At 45.4% G+C, this 14,778-nt stretch overlaps 1 protein-coding gene across 1 annotated transcript in view; it reads right to left on the reverse strand.

Annotated features, from left to right (window-relative positions):
• Positions 1 to 13,843, reverse strand: part of ARHGAP31 (Rho GTPase activating protein 31) — a 60,173-nt gene extending 46,330 nt beyond the window's left edge. Inside the window, exon 1 of the mRNA XM_027681192.1 lies at positions 12,979 to 13,843. Within this exon, the coding sequence (XP_027536993.1) occupies positions 12,979 to 13,078 (100 nt within the window). The 5' untranslated portion in view covers positions 13,079 to 13,843. The remainder of the gene's footprint in view (positions 1 to 12,978) is intronic.
• Positions 13,844 to 14,778: the final 935 nt, after the last annotated feature.

A 14,778-nucleotide genomic window follows, 5' to 3' on the forward strand; every position in this document is an offset into this window, starting at 1 on the left:
AATTGGACATTGTTCAGACACTGAATCGCTGCTCTGTTGGGCTGCAGGCTTGTCTCATAGGGACGAGCTAATTAACATGCAAACTGCCAGGGGAAGGAGAGGGTCAGAGATGGCCCTCACCCCTTCTTCTCTCCCATATAAACAGGAGGATTTGGTACCACCACAACACCCCAAAGCAGAGAAGGGAGAATGGGTGGAGATGGGGAGGTGAAGGGAGAAGGCTCTTGAACGCATCCCATTCAAACACAAATACAGGAACCCATGTCAAACATGGGAGAGGATTTTCCTGCCATAACAGCCCACAAAGCCGCCCAGAGATCTCAGCAGCACACAGTGCCATGCTTGCTGCCTTCTCTTCCTTGTCCCACATCAGCCAAGGTCCTGCTTTCCCCATCACAGTTCGACCAAAGAGCTGAAAATACTGCAGAGACAGGACTGCATTGAATGTCCCAATCTCCACACCGGCATCACCATGAGGTAAAGCAAGCAGCCTTACTGCTGTCAGCTTCTTTCCAAGGAGGCAGGAGTGGGGAAAAGGATAGAAACGAGGCACTTTACAAGATAAAATATCTTTCCTTGAGCACAAGACTGATGTCAAGTGCACCTGCACTATTTCTTAATCAAAACTATACAAAATCTTTTCATATCCTGCAAACATTTTCTGTCAAGAGGCAGGAATGGATTTTTCTGTTTTTTCTCATTCTCCTAAAGAAAACATGCATGTGTCTCTCCCCTTTTTCTACCAATGCTCAATTAGATTGGCTTCATAGGTATATAATGTTGGAAATAAAAGCCTTGCTGTCACCCTTTGTCCACCCATTAAATCCTGCCACCATCCTGCAGTGAGTTCAAATCTAGTAAGAGATGCATGAAAAATCCCTTGTAGGGAACCATTATTAGGGCAGGAATAAGCCTCCAAAGCACTTAGGATGCAGAGCCACAGTTCACGTCTGTCTTTAATGCCCAAGAGCTAACATCAATAATTTAATGAGTGCCTTACATCCTGAAATATTTCACAAACGGCAAAAACAAGACTCACTCCACCCAACTCTAGGCTGGGAGGTGGCAGCTGTTGAGCCAGGCAGAGCAATGCTACGTGACAGTTTAGGACACTGGATGAAAAAACAAATCCTAGCTCCAGCAGAAACTGCTTCTGTGAAGGAAAAGACACAGCACAGCATGTACAGGTCTAAAAAAGCCCTATCCCCTAGGAAAAAAAAGATAAGCCAGGGATTTTTTAAAAGCATTGAGGTCCTCGTTTTACCCTGTGCTCAAATGGCAACATTTCTCCAAATGATGCCAAAGCAGCAAGTTGACTGAATCGATACTACGCTTGCCATCTTCTGAATCACTCACTCCATTCCTGTAGCAGATTTTTTTTGGCCACTCCCATACAAGCACTAACCAGACATAAACCTGCTTAGGGTGTAATTGCTGCAAGTGTGGCTTAAAGCTGAACAGCAGCACACTTACTGAGCTGCCATGCTGAGGAGCCTAAGTAGTATCCAGTTAATCTTCTCAAATCTCATTATTGCAGCAGAGTGACAGATGGGTATTTTAGCAGGCTAGAAATGAGGTCTAATTAGGACTCCTAGCCCTTCTTTGTATTTATCACATCAGTTCTTACCCGCCTCAAGCAGGTTTATGAGCAGCGATGGAGGGCTGCCTCTATCACTGTGCTCTGTCTGCCACCCCGAGGACAGCAGGCACTGGGTCACCTGCACCCACCTGATCTAGGCTGCAGGAGTATCTCATTCCTCATCTAGGTTCTGGCAAGTCTGGAGGGTGAGCCCAAACTAAACTTATTGGGATACAGAATTGAATTTCCTGACTCGGACCCCATTTGTGGCTTTACACAGCAAACCTTGGGCAGCACTATGTAACCCACTATTGAGCCAGGAGGGAAGAATGATGGACTCAATGGATCAAAACCAGCTCTTCTCATTTCTCCTCCTAAGCCTGCCTTAGGCACAGACACTTGATGTATTGACTTTGGCAACATGTGCATACTGCCATCCTGGCAATAAAGTTATTGAAATGGAGGGGGACAGGAGGGGATAAGAAAAAATCTTCAACTAAATAGGGGGAAGTGAAAAGACTTGAGAGAAGGGAAAATCCTCCATAGCCCCACTGTAACCCTGAGCCATCGCCTCAGGCCTCCACGCTCTTTTTAGAGATTCCAGGACATTTGTTTTAACTTTTTTTTTTTCCCTGCATTCCTCCTTGTTGTACTTCTGGTTTCCAGTTGGGACTGGAATGGAGAGAACAGGATTATAGAAGGAAGTCTGTTGCTCTATTTTTCTGGCTTGATTAGAAGCAGAAGATGCAATAAATCTCACAAGAGAGTTTGTTCTCATTTAGCCTCTTGTGTATCTGAAACTACCTGACCAGGGCAAGGATAAGGAAAATGCAGTACCAAGTGGAGCACACTGAGAAGATAAAAAGAGAAAGAGCAAAGTACTGAAGCTGTTTCCCTCTCTGATTTTTCACAAGGAAAGAAAACAATTCAGTCCCACTGACAGCTTATTTATTTCACAGAAATTGCAGCACAGATGCAAGGGCTCCAGAAGGAGTCTCACCCTGCCTGATCACACCTCTGAACCTCCTGAAGTATGACTGCCACCACTAGCAGTGGCACCATAATGAGAGATGAATAGAAAAACAAGCACTGGTTGCACATGGAGCAAAGGGTTTTCCACATGCTGGATGGCCCTGTTGTGCTATCAAGATGACTGTCTGCAATAGTACTGACAGTCACATATGCTGCTGAGATGGTAAAATTCAGAATAACAATAGTATGAAAAATATCCCATCCTAAATATTCCCACCCAGATACATACACACACCCCCCCACACACACACACATCCTTCTCTCCCAATGTTCTGTGTCTGCTAAATCAGCATTTTTCTATGAGCCAGTGACTATAGATGGTGAGCTCAGGCACAGATCTAGCCTAGATTCTCAGCCCTGGATCCCACATGTAGAGAAAATTTGTGAGCACGTACAGCACCTTTCAGATAAAAGGCAGTACCAATGCTGCTGTATTTAGTGAAAACCAGCAGTGGTATCCTTTAAATGAAGTTTGTACTGGAGAATCTGACCTGGTCTCCTGTCTAATGCTCTTTAGGAAATAAGTTAAACAACTTAGTTACATCGGGAATGTCTTCTGGCCATTTGGATGTTCCATCACTATTTTAGAGATGGAGGTATATCTCCGCTAACCATTTCCTCATGTGCCAGTATTTAATGACATTATAAAACCAAATACGTGTAAGTTCCCAGATTGGAGAGAGCAAAGAGAGGACATGAGATTTAAAAAGAGACCTTTGCATTTGGGTTGACGTTTATTTTTTGTTCTTTCTTTAACTGTTCTGTGCTTTATAGAACTAAACAAACCCTCCTGTACCAGATGATAAATCTTCACGCTGCTCCTGGCCCCAGAGAGCACAGTAGATAATAGCATTTCCAAAGGCATTTAGTTAGCTGAGCCTTGAGTGTAGAAGAGAGCAGAGAGAGGAGCTACAGATAAATGGCTATGAAACCAACTCAGCTGCTCAGGGCATATTTCTAGGAGCAGCAGCCACAGCTGAGAATCCTGCAGAGCGATGCATTTCTCCTCCCCTTGCTCAATCCCTGTGCTGGAGAAGTGCTTGTAACACAGCCACCACAAAAGAAAGAAGCCTGGCCACAATGTTCAGTGCACAGTGGCTTTTTGGGGAGGGAGAATGGAGTTGTTACAATCACCACTTGAGAAAAGTGTGCTGCTTCAAAGCATTATTTGTAGACTTTCTATTAAGCCAAGGCTCTACTCAGCTTTCAGAAGATGCAGCGTATCAATGTATTATATAAAGCATACATTAATTCATTTAAGCTGGCCCGCAGCAAAACTGCAGAAAGCATTAAAGAACAGGGGCTCTTTATGAAAAGACAATTCATTTCAAGCATTAACCAGGGCAGAAAGGATCTTTACACTGTCCCAATTGCACATTAGTTATTGACTAAATTTTACAGCCTAAGCTGGGATAGCAAGGCAAATTTCTGATAAGTAACTGTATCAATTACTTAAGAACATCAGAAGAATTAGAAGGAGGGGGGGCTGAGAGGATCCTTCCCCTCTGCACCACTGAGCCCACACCCGGAGTCCTGTGTCCAGCTCTGGGCCCCATAGTACAAGGGACTTACTGGAGCAAGCTCAGATGAGGGCCACAGAGGACTAAGGGACTGGAGCATCCCTCATATGAGGAGAGGCTAGGATTGTTCAGCCTGGGTATGAGATGGATCAGGAAGGATCTGTCAATGTGAATGAATAACTGATGGGAGGGAATGAAGAAAAGGAAGCCAATCTCTTCTCAGTGGTGCCTACTGACAGTACAAAACACACGAATTAAAAACCATGAGACTCCATCTGAACACTTTTTTACTGTGATGGTAATCACAGAGGTTGTGGAGTCTTCATCTGTGGAGATATTCAAAACTCAGCTGGACAAAGTCCTGGGCAACTGGCTCAAGACGACCTTACTTGAGCAGAGGTTTTGGTGTACATAGCCTCAAGAAGTCCCTGCTCACCTCTGTAGTCATATGATTCTGTAACATTTTTTGCTGCTGTTAAGGTAACTCTTCCTATATGGATATTAACTAACCTAAGTCGAGGCAGCCACCCAGCCAACCCAACATTGCTTGCAACTCGATCTGTCACACACACTATCAGCTGCTGACAGCAGAATGGAGGAAGGCTGGTTTGAGCCTAGGCCAGGCTGCTGCTCCCAAATGAAAACACAGCAGCTGAAGTAGAGGAACTGAAGGCAAATGCAAAAAGCATGAGTTTTGTTCTAACCCTTTTGGTGCATTGTTAAAATCAAAAGGGCCTCCGCTGGGGTGAAAATGGGGAATCTAATCCAGCTGCAGTGTCACGTTCAAGGCAGGAGGATGAAACAGAAGAGGACTGCGACTTTCCTGTCTTCTTATGTGCCAAAAGACTTGTAGCATTAGGGGCTAAACTCCTCACCCTCACACACAAGGATAGCATTGATCTGGCACTTGAGTGAGGGTGAACTTTAGTATTGGTGTCTTGAACTTCATTATATGCACAGGCCACAACATCTGACAATAAGCTAGGTTTTAAGCCCATAGTAAGTACGTTCATATCTGCAATCACACTGGTGCAAAAGATTAGACAGACTGATGTGGTTTCAGATACATATAAAAAACAGAGGTCTACATTATTGAATTAAGTATGAAAGTTAATAATACAGTCAGTACGGTTGCACAGTGTTATTTCATTTAACATTAAATTCAATTTATGTTACACTGTTCTCTGTCTGTGGCCATTGTAAACATGCTGCAGATTCTTTTTCTTTTTTTTTTTGTTGACAATGCAAAACATATTAAGTGAAGTTATCAGCAGAGAAGCTGAAGGCTCTGGCATACAAATAAAAGACAGCTGGGGCTTGAGGCTCTGGGAATGTATGGAGAGGAGCCACTAGTAGGCAGCTAGCAACACTGCTTGCCCTTAAAACTTTGACATGGAAACCTGCAGATACCTTATTAAAATGCAAAGGCTGCTAAATGGCTGCAGAGCTGGTTGTTTGAAGTGTGTCTGGTGCCTTGTTGGTGGTTCAGGACTGGAGGCAGATGCTGGTAGCTCTCCATCCTTTAATCACTCTCCAGATGAGAGATCCAGTCCAAGCCATGATGTGGGCAGTCCATCTGCCAGCCACCCCAACCCAGGCCCTTCAGAGCGGGGCTGGGTATGCCATTACTGGCAGGCTGTTTTCATTTCCCTCATTACCGTTAAAGGAGAAACACTGGAACATAAATTTTTGGCACAACCCCGACTGACAGCAAATGTTGCTGCTGTAGCACTGCGTCATATATGCAAAGCCCAAGTTACAGATGTGAGCTTTCCAGTATTTTTTTTTGTGTCATGAGCGCTCCAAAACCAAAACTTTGGATCCAAGCACTCACGCCAATGGGGATCTCCCAGACTTTTTCATCACATCTAAATCAGCCTGTGTTGTACATCCACCCTGTGCAGTACCAGCATTTCATCCACCTTTGAGAGCTGTGATACCACAAGCAGTGAAGTTTGGTTCACTCCTTGGTTTCCACGTTCAGATGAAATCAGCTGTTACCAACAAAGAGAAAACGTGCTAAGTCAAAATATATTTTCTAATCTCATATGTGCAGGCAAGACGTGTGATTCATGCTGTTCACAGGGGGTGGGGGAGAAGGCAGGATCAAAGTGGGGCTCAGTGCATGCAAACGACACGTGTGCCTCCTGTGGTTCTCAGTAAGGGAAACGTAAAGCAGGAGGCAACATGGAAGAGCTCTCTGCTAATCACACAGTGCTAGCAATGCAAAGTCAATCCAGAACAAGGAGCTGAGCTAGCAACATGAATGTTAAATGGCAGTAACACTGTGCTACAGACACACAAAAAATCCAGCTCCCAGGAACCAGAAACAGATTGAGCAAGTAACACAAACATCATCCAAAACAAGGAGGAACAGCAGAGTAACAGAGGCAAACAGATGGCTTCTGCTCCCGTTGTTCCCAGAGTCTTTTTGCTCTCACTTGTTGCCATAGAGGCTGGTATCTGGGACTCAAAATGTGACGCTCTGCTTGTGGGAGCAGGTGGAGAAAAAGCAAGATTTACATTATTAATAATTTCCCCCACACTGTCCATTTTGGCGGCAGAGTTTCTCACTCTCCTGTCTGCTGGACATGCCTTGGCAGTCTCTGAAAGAGCAAGGAGCTGTCTTCCCTCCAAGCCCAGCCCAGCTTCTTCACTGCCAATACATGTACTCACCACATGTACTCACCTCTCAGTGCCCCTCTGCCACAGCTCTCCTATACTGTACAATAGTACAATCCCACTTCTTTTGCCCCCAAACTTCAGAGCTGTCCCTTTTACTCCTATCACAAAGATGAGGGATGCATCCTTAAATATCCACACAGCCTGCATGACTATAGCCAGGAATAGACCCCACAGAGAGCAAGTCATGGGGCTTCTCAGCATATCAGCACTGTCAAAATGTAGAACAGACCACAGCAGCACAGCACACAATAAAAAAGGACTAATGCATTTCCAAGCCAGCCCAAGAGGCCATTCTTGTCCTGTTCTCATCCCAGCCCCTGCCACTTCCTTCCTTGAATGGAGACAAGCGTTTGCACAGCCACAGAGTAAGGTAGGTCAGGGAAGAGATCTAGGTTGAAAGCAATTTGGCTACAGAAAAAGGTTTCTTTTCAGCTTGATCAGTTTTTGAGACAGAAATCCCCAGTGCCACAGTTTCTAATTTTGAGAGCAGGATGAATGCAGCCCTTCATTCTTCTGCAGCAGATTAAATGAGCGTGTGGCATTTTCATTTTTCCAAGGGGACTTTAAAAAAAAAAACACGCATCTTTTTCCTCCACTTTGCCATTAATGGTCCTTCAGCAGTTTTCCCAGGATTTTCTGCATGCATCACTAACCAAAAGCACCTATCCAAAAGTATGGGCATGCATTCACTCTGAAATATCACCACAAGAAAGGCAGCTTTAAAGAATGTACTAAGTGAATAGAAATGCACCTTTGTGTGGTACTCACTTACTTGTGCTATGGACTTGCAAGCACCCTCCTGCTCGTATCTGCATGCTCTTATCCCACAAACACATGCAGCTGCACATGCAAGTGTGAGGAAGGAAAGCCACACGACCCAGAAAAGCTGCTTCGCATCTGGGTAGCAGGTTTAATGATTGGCTCCAAAGGGACTCTGTTCTCAAAGCAAACTACTCTTTTCCTGAGTGACAGGTTTTTTCATCCATTCAAGTATGGACAAGGCAGCTTCACTATGAAATACAAAATGTCAAAACCAGGCAGAAGATAGCGTGCTTAAGGAGCTGCACCAGCACAGCCAAAGAGTATCCAATACCATCTTTCCTTCCTACAAAGCGCATTATTGCTGAAATTATTGTTACAATTTTCCCTCAGAACTACCTGCCTATCCTACAGAAAAGTACCTACTGCAGCTCTCAACAACATTTAAGATCCTACTTGTGGAGCCAGTGCTACCATGTTTCTGAGATCACTACCACTAAATTAAAACTTTCCTTATTCTTTCATTCAAATGCAATTGTGACAAGGCAGAAGCAGTCGTTGTACAGCATAGAAGAGTATCATATGGGCTAGCCATATTGTTGTCTTCTTTCCCATACTACAATCCAGGGACTTGCAAGGGTTTCCTCACATGTCTCTCCGTGCTGAATTTGCAGACAACAGTTCCCTTTCCCTTCCCAGACTCAGGGAGCGCTGCTGGCTGGCCTTGCTCTCTGCCATGGCAAGAAGGGCCCTCAAGTGGGGAGCACAAGGGAGTTGGTGGTTTCAAAGCTTCTCAAATGAAGCGCTCCTTTTTCTAAAGCAAAAAAACAAACAAAGCCAATAAGCAGCATTAGACAAAGGGCTAAAAAGTGCTTTGGGTGCTACAGGCTCGGGACGAGAGTCATTGAGGGAGCTGTGGGGAGTGTGGGAGGGGGTTGAGAGGAAAAGCTGAGCTCATTGCATCCCAACCAGACAACATCAGGCAGGAAACAGATGTGGAAGAAACCACAGAGGGGTACAGCAACAGCAGAACTAACTCTCCAGCAAATAGGGGAATCTCAGACATATAGAGCTGATCTGCACCGATCTGAACAAGGCATCATATCTGAGACTTTTTGCAGTCCTGGCAGCATCTCCTAGCACAGCACTGGGACACCACCACACTAAAAAATGAAGGAAACAATTTAGCCTTTTTCTACCTGGCTCTAAGCAAATGAAGCAAAAGAAGTTGCGGATTGGAAGAAGTTCTTATGTGAAAGACTGGACTATCTTTTACCAGCACAATCCAATTATTGTAGATGCTGCATATATTACCATTCTAAAAAGGGAAGTTGTACCTGCTTGTGTATCTGAAATCCCAGTCTCAATGTCTCACAGTTAGAAGCATGGGAATATTAAACTCCATTTTGACTTAGTCCCTCTCACTTTAACAGCTTTGAACTCTTACAACAGCCTCCTCTTACAACACTTTTCTGATATAACCAGAAGCAAGACTGCTCTCTGTGACTGTTTTCTGAAGCAGTTCAGACTGTTCTGCTCCAACCAAAGACGGTGCACAACTTTGTGTCTTGTCTTCTCTTCTGGCCCATCCATCACTAGAAAATTATACTGCTGTTATTACAGAAACTGAAGGTGTGACGTGCAGCTCCCATTGACTTCAGTAGAGGCACAATGCACTTTTCTCCTTGGGAAACCAAGCTGGTTATCAAGATGCCAAAACATGATGTTAATGTTAATCCTTTGAGGCTTATATCTGTCAGCCCCATTGCACCTGTACAATTCAATAAAGTTTGACACAGGAAAATGTTTTAGAAGAGGGTATTAACTTCCTCCTGCATTGGTGCCTATCAATGTCCAAAGCCTGGGCGTAGACACTGCTTTCTAGTGAAGCTCTGATATTCCAAAAAATCACTTGATTTTGTGTGTGGATTCAGTGGTGACAGCAACAGAAGAGGGACTATGTGAAATCAGACAACTTTTACTCATTGGTATTGCCAGCCATCATACTTTTATGTCCTACGTGAGCTTGGCCTCAAACACACTGCTATTCAAGTCATTGTTTAATAATTGCAGTGGGGAGGAAATAAAGATGATTTTTCCCCAAGTTTCTGGCCCTCTTACCAGGAGAAAGATTTGAAAAAATAACTATGATGCACACTGAAGTTTCAGAAAACAGAAAGCAGACAAAGAACCCAGCACTGATTTTTATTTAATGTTGTAGGGTTTGTGGCCTTAGTCATGATTTCAAATGCTTGTGAGCACTGATAGCAGTCTGCCCCCATAAGGAGCATGACCAGTGTCTGTGTAGAGATCGCCAGCAGGAAAAGGCCAAGTAGGGTCAAATGCGGTAGTGACAGGAACTGACTTGAAACACAGTAAATTTAACACATCTGAGATTCTAACCAGCCACCAGACAGCAACATCTGTCCATGACCACTGACCTGTGTCAGATCTGAAGAATCGACTTTGAGCTAAAGGCTTTGTGTTTCCTGAGCTACCCCACCATACCTGCTAAAGTCTTTCCATTTGGCTGCTTTTAAATACTCTGTAGTTCTGCTGCAGCTTTTACTATATTATCATAAAGTTCTTTCTAATAGAGGCTTAGGTACATGTGTCTGGTAGGGGAGACAGCAGGATCTTCAGCCGTCTCTGAAGTGGACCATAGCAAGTTATTAAACAGTTAAATGAGAGGAGAGGAAATGCTGATACCTTAAGTAGAACATAATTCGCTCCACTGGAATTTGGCAACAACACAGGGACTAAGGTCCTTGCAGAAAGCACAAGCTGCTCTTCAACAACCACAAGCATGTAGAGACTCAAGTTGTGCCTCTCCTGCACAAAGCAACACGCAAGTAGTACAGCACCCCCTAACTGTAAAGGCCATGTGCTCATCCAGAGGGAACAAAGTCAGACTGAATTGTCTACACTAGCTTTGGTCATCCCATGTGCTCCCTTTGCCAGCACCAGCAAAGCATGTCTATGCATCCCTTTGCCTGTGCAGGACAAGTCACACAAAACAGCACTGCCGGATGCCGTAAAGCATACTCGAGCACGAAACCACAACTAACATGACTCGTGTCCTGCCTCTCCTACAGCATCTTCTTTTCCAGTTAACCCTTCTGGGCGCATTTTAAAACCTGCTTTCAGAAAACTTCACAAAAAAATGTTTTCTGGACAGCAGCCAAAGTGCTCTTCTGCTCCTCATCACTTCCAGATACCGTGAACAGTCTTATAACTTCATTGCTTCCCAGCAGGGAACAACCTGAGCCTGTATCTCACCAGTTAAACACATAGTACTAAGCAGAAAGAAAACTACTGCTTTATGTCTTTACCAAAGTCCCCTGCTTGCAGGAACACTTACTTGTCACTGGAAATAATTCTTAGCAGGAAAATTCAGCTGTCCCCAAATCAACCATATCTCATACCCTATATGTTCCTCTAATTTTGTATAGTTACAGGTTACGTTTGTGATGTCCTTATGACATCTGAACCTTCATTTTTTCCCAAGACATCATTTTGGCATACTTGGTCACATTCCTATTGATCCTGAGAGCCCTACTAGCAATGGAATTAATATCTCTAATACTTTCATTTCTTCTCTCGCTGTCCTGATGAATAGTACCAGTCTAACTTACACCTTTCCCAATAAACCGATAACAAGTGAGTCCTTCATTTCTGGATCCAACCACACTGGGCAATGGGATGTGCTATTTAACAAATTGCAGTACTGCATAAAGGGAAAGGAACTTCATATTCTCCCGCACTGCTCCTCAGCACAGAGACATAAGTAGGTTGGAACTGTAAACCAACCCACAAATGAGACTTGAGACAAAGTCCTTCTTTCTTGTGCTCAAAACAGCTATTTAAAAAAAACTATGAGAGCCACTGAAATGCAAGAAGGGGGTAGAAACTTGGGAAACTAAGGAGAGGGAGGAGGAGTGAACCCTTGAGATCCCTCCTCCCTGGCAAACATAGATTTTGCTCTTCTAGCCTAATTTCTACTGCAGTAACTATGTTTCTCCCTTTAAAATTCCCCTTGCTGCTTCAAGTGAATATACTGCCTGTGCCTGCTTTCCCTGAGTTGTTTTCCAGTGGTCCTGTAAACAGCTGTGAATAGTTCCTCCACCACGGCAGTTCATGTTAGCACTGGATGGAATTCACCTATCTGCACCTCACATTGGCAAAGGGACAGCAGTTCATTAGATGTGTTATTTTTTCCTGTCTCAATTCAATAATCATTAAGGGCCACATAAGTTAAAAGATACAGTACCTGTTATGGACAATGCACAGTGAAATAGAATGACTGATTTTCCCCCATTTATAAGTAAATGCACAATATAACATTTTATCTTAGAGTTACATTTACTGCCCTCTTTACTGTGCAATGGAAAGGACTACTGTTATGTAGTCCATCCCTCTGCCAGTGTGGTTCCACACGGCACTTCATCAGCAAATGAAAGACCTGATTGTACAGCCCTGCCTGTACAAAACTGATGTTCTCGATAGAAGTCTTTTTTTTTTTTTGCTCAAAGTAACCTGACATTGGTAAAAGTTAATTAACTCGAATTGGAACATAATGCTAAGCCTGGATCATAATGCTAACATCAGGGATGGTAACAGGCACGTACTGCAGGTCTTTCTGCCTTCCAAACTCACAACGGCTTTCTCTCATCATCCAACCCACTTTAAAAATCATTCTGCTCCTTCCGTCATCAACGACTAACCATTTCAAACTCAGGACCCTCTGATTTTATTGGAGTTACTTTTTGTCTGAGCTACTGTGTTCTTATCAGATACCTGGAGGCATTGAGGTCAGGAGGAGGAGGAGAGAAAGATAACAGGCAGGGTAGTGAACATGTTGGCTCAGCTGCCCCCTACACACACCCTACTCCACCCCATACCCCGATCTCTGTCCTGTCTCCATCCAGCAGTGAAAGGACAACATGGGAACTCCCTGCGATCCTACAAAATTCTAGTCTCATGGACTTCGGCAGGATTTTGAAGTCATGGAGGAGACAACACTAAGCACAGCTCAGATTTTCAAACCTGACTCTCTAAAAGCCTGCTACTCCTTTCCACAGCCAGGCAGATGGGAGAGGGCATCACAACATATGTCTGGCTGCCTCTGTACACACTTAGACAGCTCAAGAGCCCTAGCCCAGTCCTTTCCCCACACACAGTGCTACTCATGCAAGGGTCATGCAGACGCGTCACCAAAGCAATCTTGCAATCGTTCATTCATTGTGAGTAATGGGACAGTGACTCCACTTCCCAGAGACAAACCAGCTCCAGGTTGTCTAACCCTTAGCCTTGGGAAAGGTCTGGTTTGCAGTCCTACCAGTAAAAAAGGGAGACATGCGCTCTGCTTCTCTGCAACCATAGTGAGAATAAAGAAGCATTTACCATCCTGCCCAGAGCTCTCGAGATACTCCGTCAGGTCACAGCCGAATGCGCTTGCAGCTCCCTTCCTCTTGAGTTTCTGTTTGGCTCCCTTGTTCTTCATGAGGTTAGTCCCAAAAGAGGTTCGCCTCCCCTCCTGCCTTGCCCCCCTCCCCCCAACCTCACGCTGAGTGACAAAAATCTTGCTCTTCTCCTCAGACCACCGCCCGTGTCCCGCTCCCGGGGAGCAACATCGGGGGTCCTGTACAGCGTCCAGCCAGAGAAGTAAACATTAATCCCCACCAGATGTTGGGCTGCTCCTGTGGCAGAGGAAGGTCAGGGTGAGAAGAGGCTCCACAGCCAGCAGCAGCAGCGATCATAGCCTGAGCCCGGAAGGGTTCTCATCAGAGGGAAGTGGGTGGTGGATGGGTGCCCGCATCAGAGCTGGCAAGCTGGGGGCAGGAGATGGAGGGGGGATGTCTTGCCCTCAGCGCAGTCCCGGGACCCTCCACGGCCACCTTCTGGGTTTCGTCAGTCGCGCTGTCGCCACTTCCAGCAGAAAGCGTCCCAGTCTGGTCGTCCTCCTCTTGGCTTTCGGAGGAGACTGGAAGTTCAAACGGACTAATGAAAAGGGACTGGGGAAGAGTCTGCACAAGGCTCCTCTTTGGCTCCCCCCCCTTCCCCTCCTCCTGCCTTTGGACAGTTAGAGGAATGAGAAACCAGCTTCCTGTCCTGACTCCCGCTCGCTCTCTCTCCTTTCCCCCGTTTTACAAATCCTAGGATTATCCAGCTCAAAAAAATGCTGAAAGGAAGTTAGCTGAGGAGGGGGGCGGAGGACGATTTTTGGCAGTAAAATGTGTGTGTGTGTGTGTGTGTGTTTGTGCGTGCGTGAGAGGCTGAGGGAAGGCAGGGAAAGGAGTTGGGGGACAGGGATGAGGATAGCGGGAGGAAGAGGGAAAATTCGTCCTGACAGTCGGCAGATAACGGACTGCCTGGGAGGAAATCACTGCGAGCCGGGAAACAGCCTGTGGAGTGGTCAGACGCTTCCTGCTCTACCAGCGCTCAGCTCTGCAAAGGCCCGAGGAGGGTCCAGAGAGGAGGAAAGAGACCAGGCGCCTGTACGGTAAATCTCTGCCTCTGTTCATCTCGTTCTTAGTCACAAGGCGGCTTCCTCCCCTCAAACATGACCCTGTGACTTCAGGATTTGCCTTCCCCTACAAAGGTGCAGGCTGGAGCTACTTAAGTGCAAGAAGGGGGCAGAAAGTTGGGAAACTAAGAAGAGGGGGGAGGAGGGAAACCTTGAGGTCCCTCTTCCCCAGCAAGCAGAAACAGATGCTGTCCGGGCATCTAAGTTCACATACTTTTGAGTCAGCTCCCAAAAAAGGCTCCCCTTCACCAACAAAGGGGTTTAGATAAGGAGCTGAAATGACTCAGTAGCAGCAAGAAGGGAAACGGGATAGGTCTGCCTTCAGGCCCTGAGTCTTGTCCATGTCATCTCCCCCCTCTCCCTCACGAACCGCTTTTCTAGTCCACTTTTCAGTACATGCCTATCTCTGCTCATGAGAACGGTCACTTGCACTTACTCCACATTTTTAATCCTGGAAATCCAGACTTTTTTTACAGGGCTGGGTATGCCCACCAGCATACCTAGGGAGACAAAACTCACTCTGCTAAGGCGTCACTGATCCCTCTTGCACTGTGCCAAATGTAGCTGTGTGGGTCTGGGTGGAAAAATAAACAAACAAATGAAAACCAGGAAATTGCAGATTTTCACCAAAAATCAGACCGAAGACAAGGACAGTAATTTGGTTTGAAGGAAAGCAA

Source organism: Neopelma chrysocephalum, unplaced genomic scaffold (genome assembly GCF_003984885.1).
Source record: "Neopelma chrysocephalum unplaced genomic scaffold, ASM398488v2 Primary Assembly neopelma1_60, whole genome shotgun sequence".
In the NCBI taxonomy this organism is placed as follows: Eukaryota; Metazoa; Chordata; class Aves; order Passeriformes; family Pipridae; genus Neopelma; species Neopelma chrysocephalum.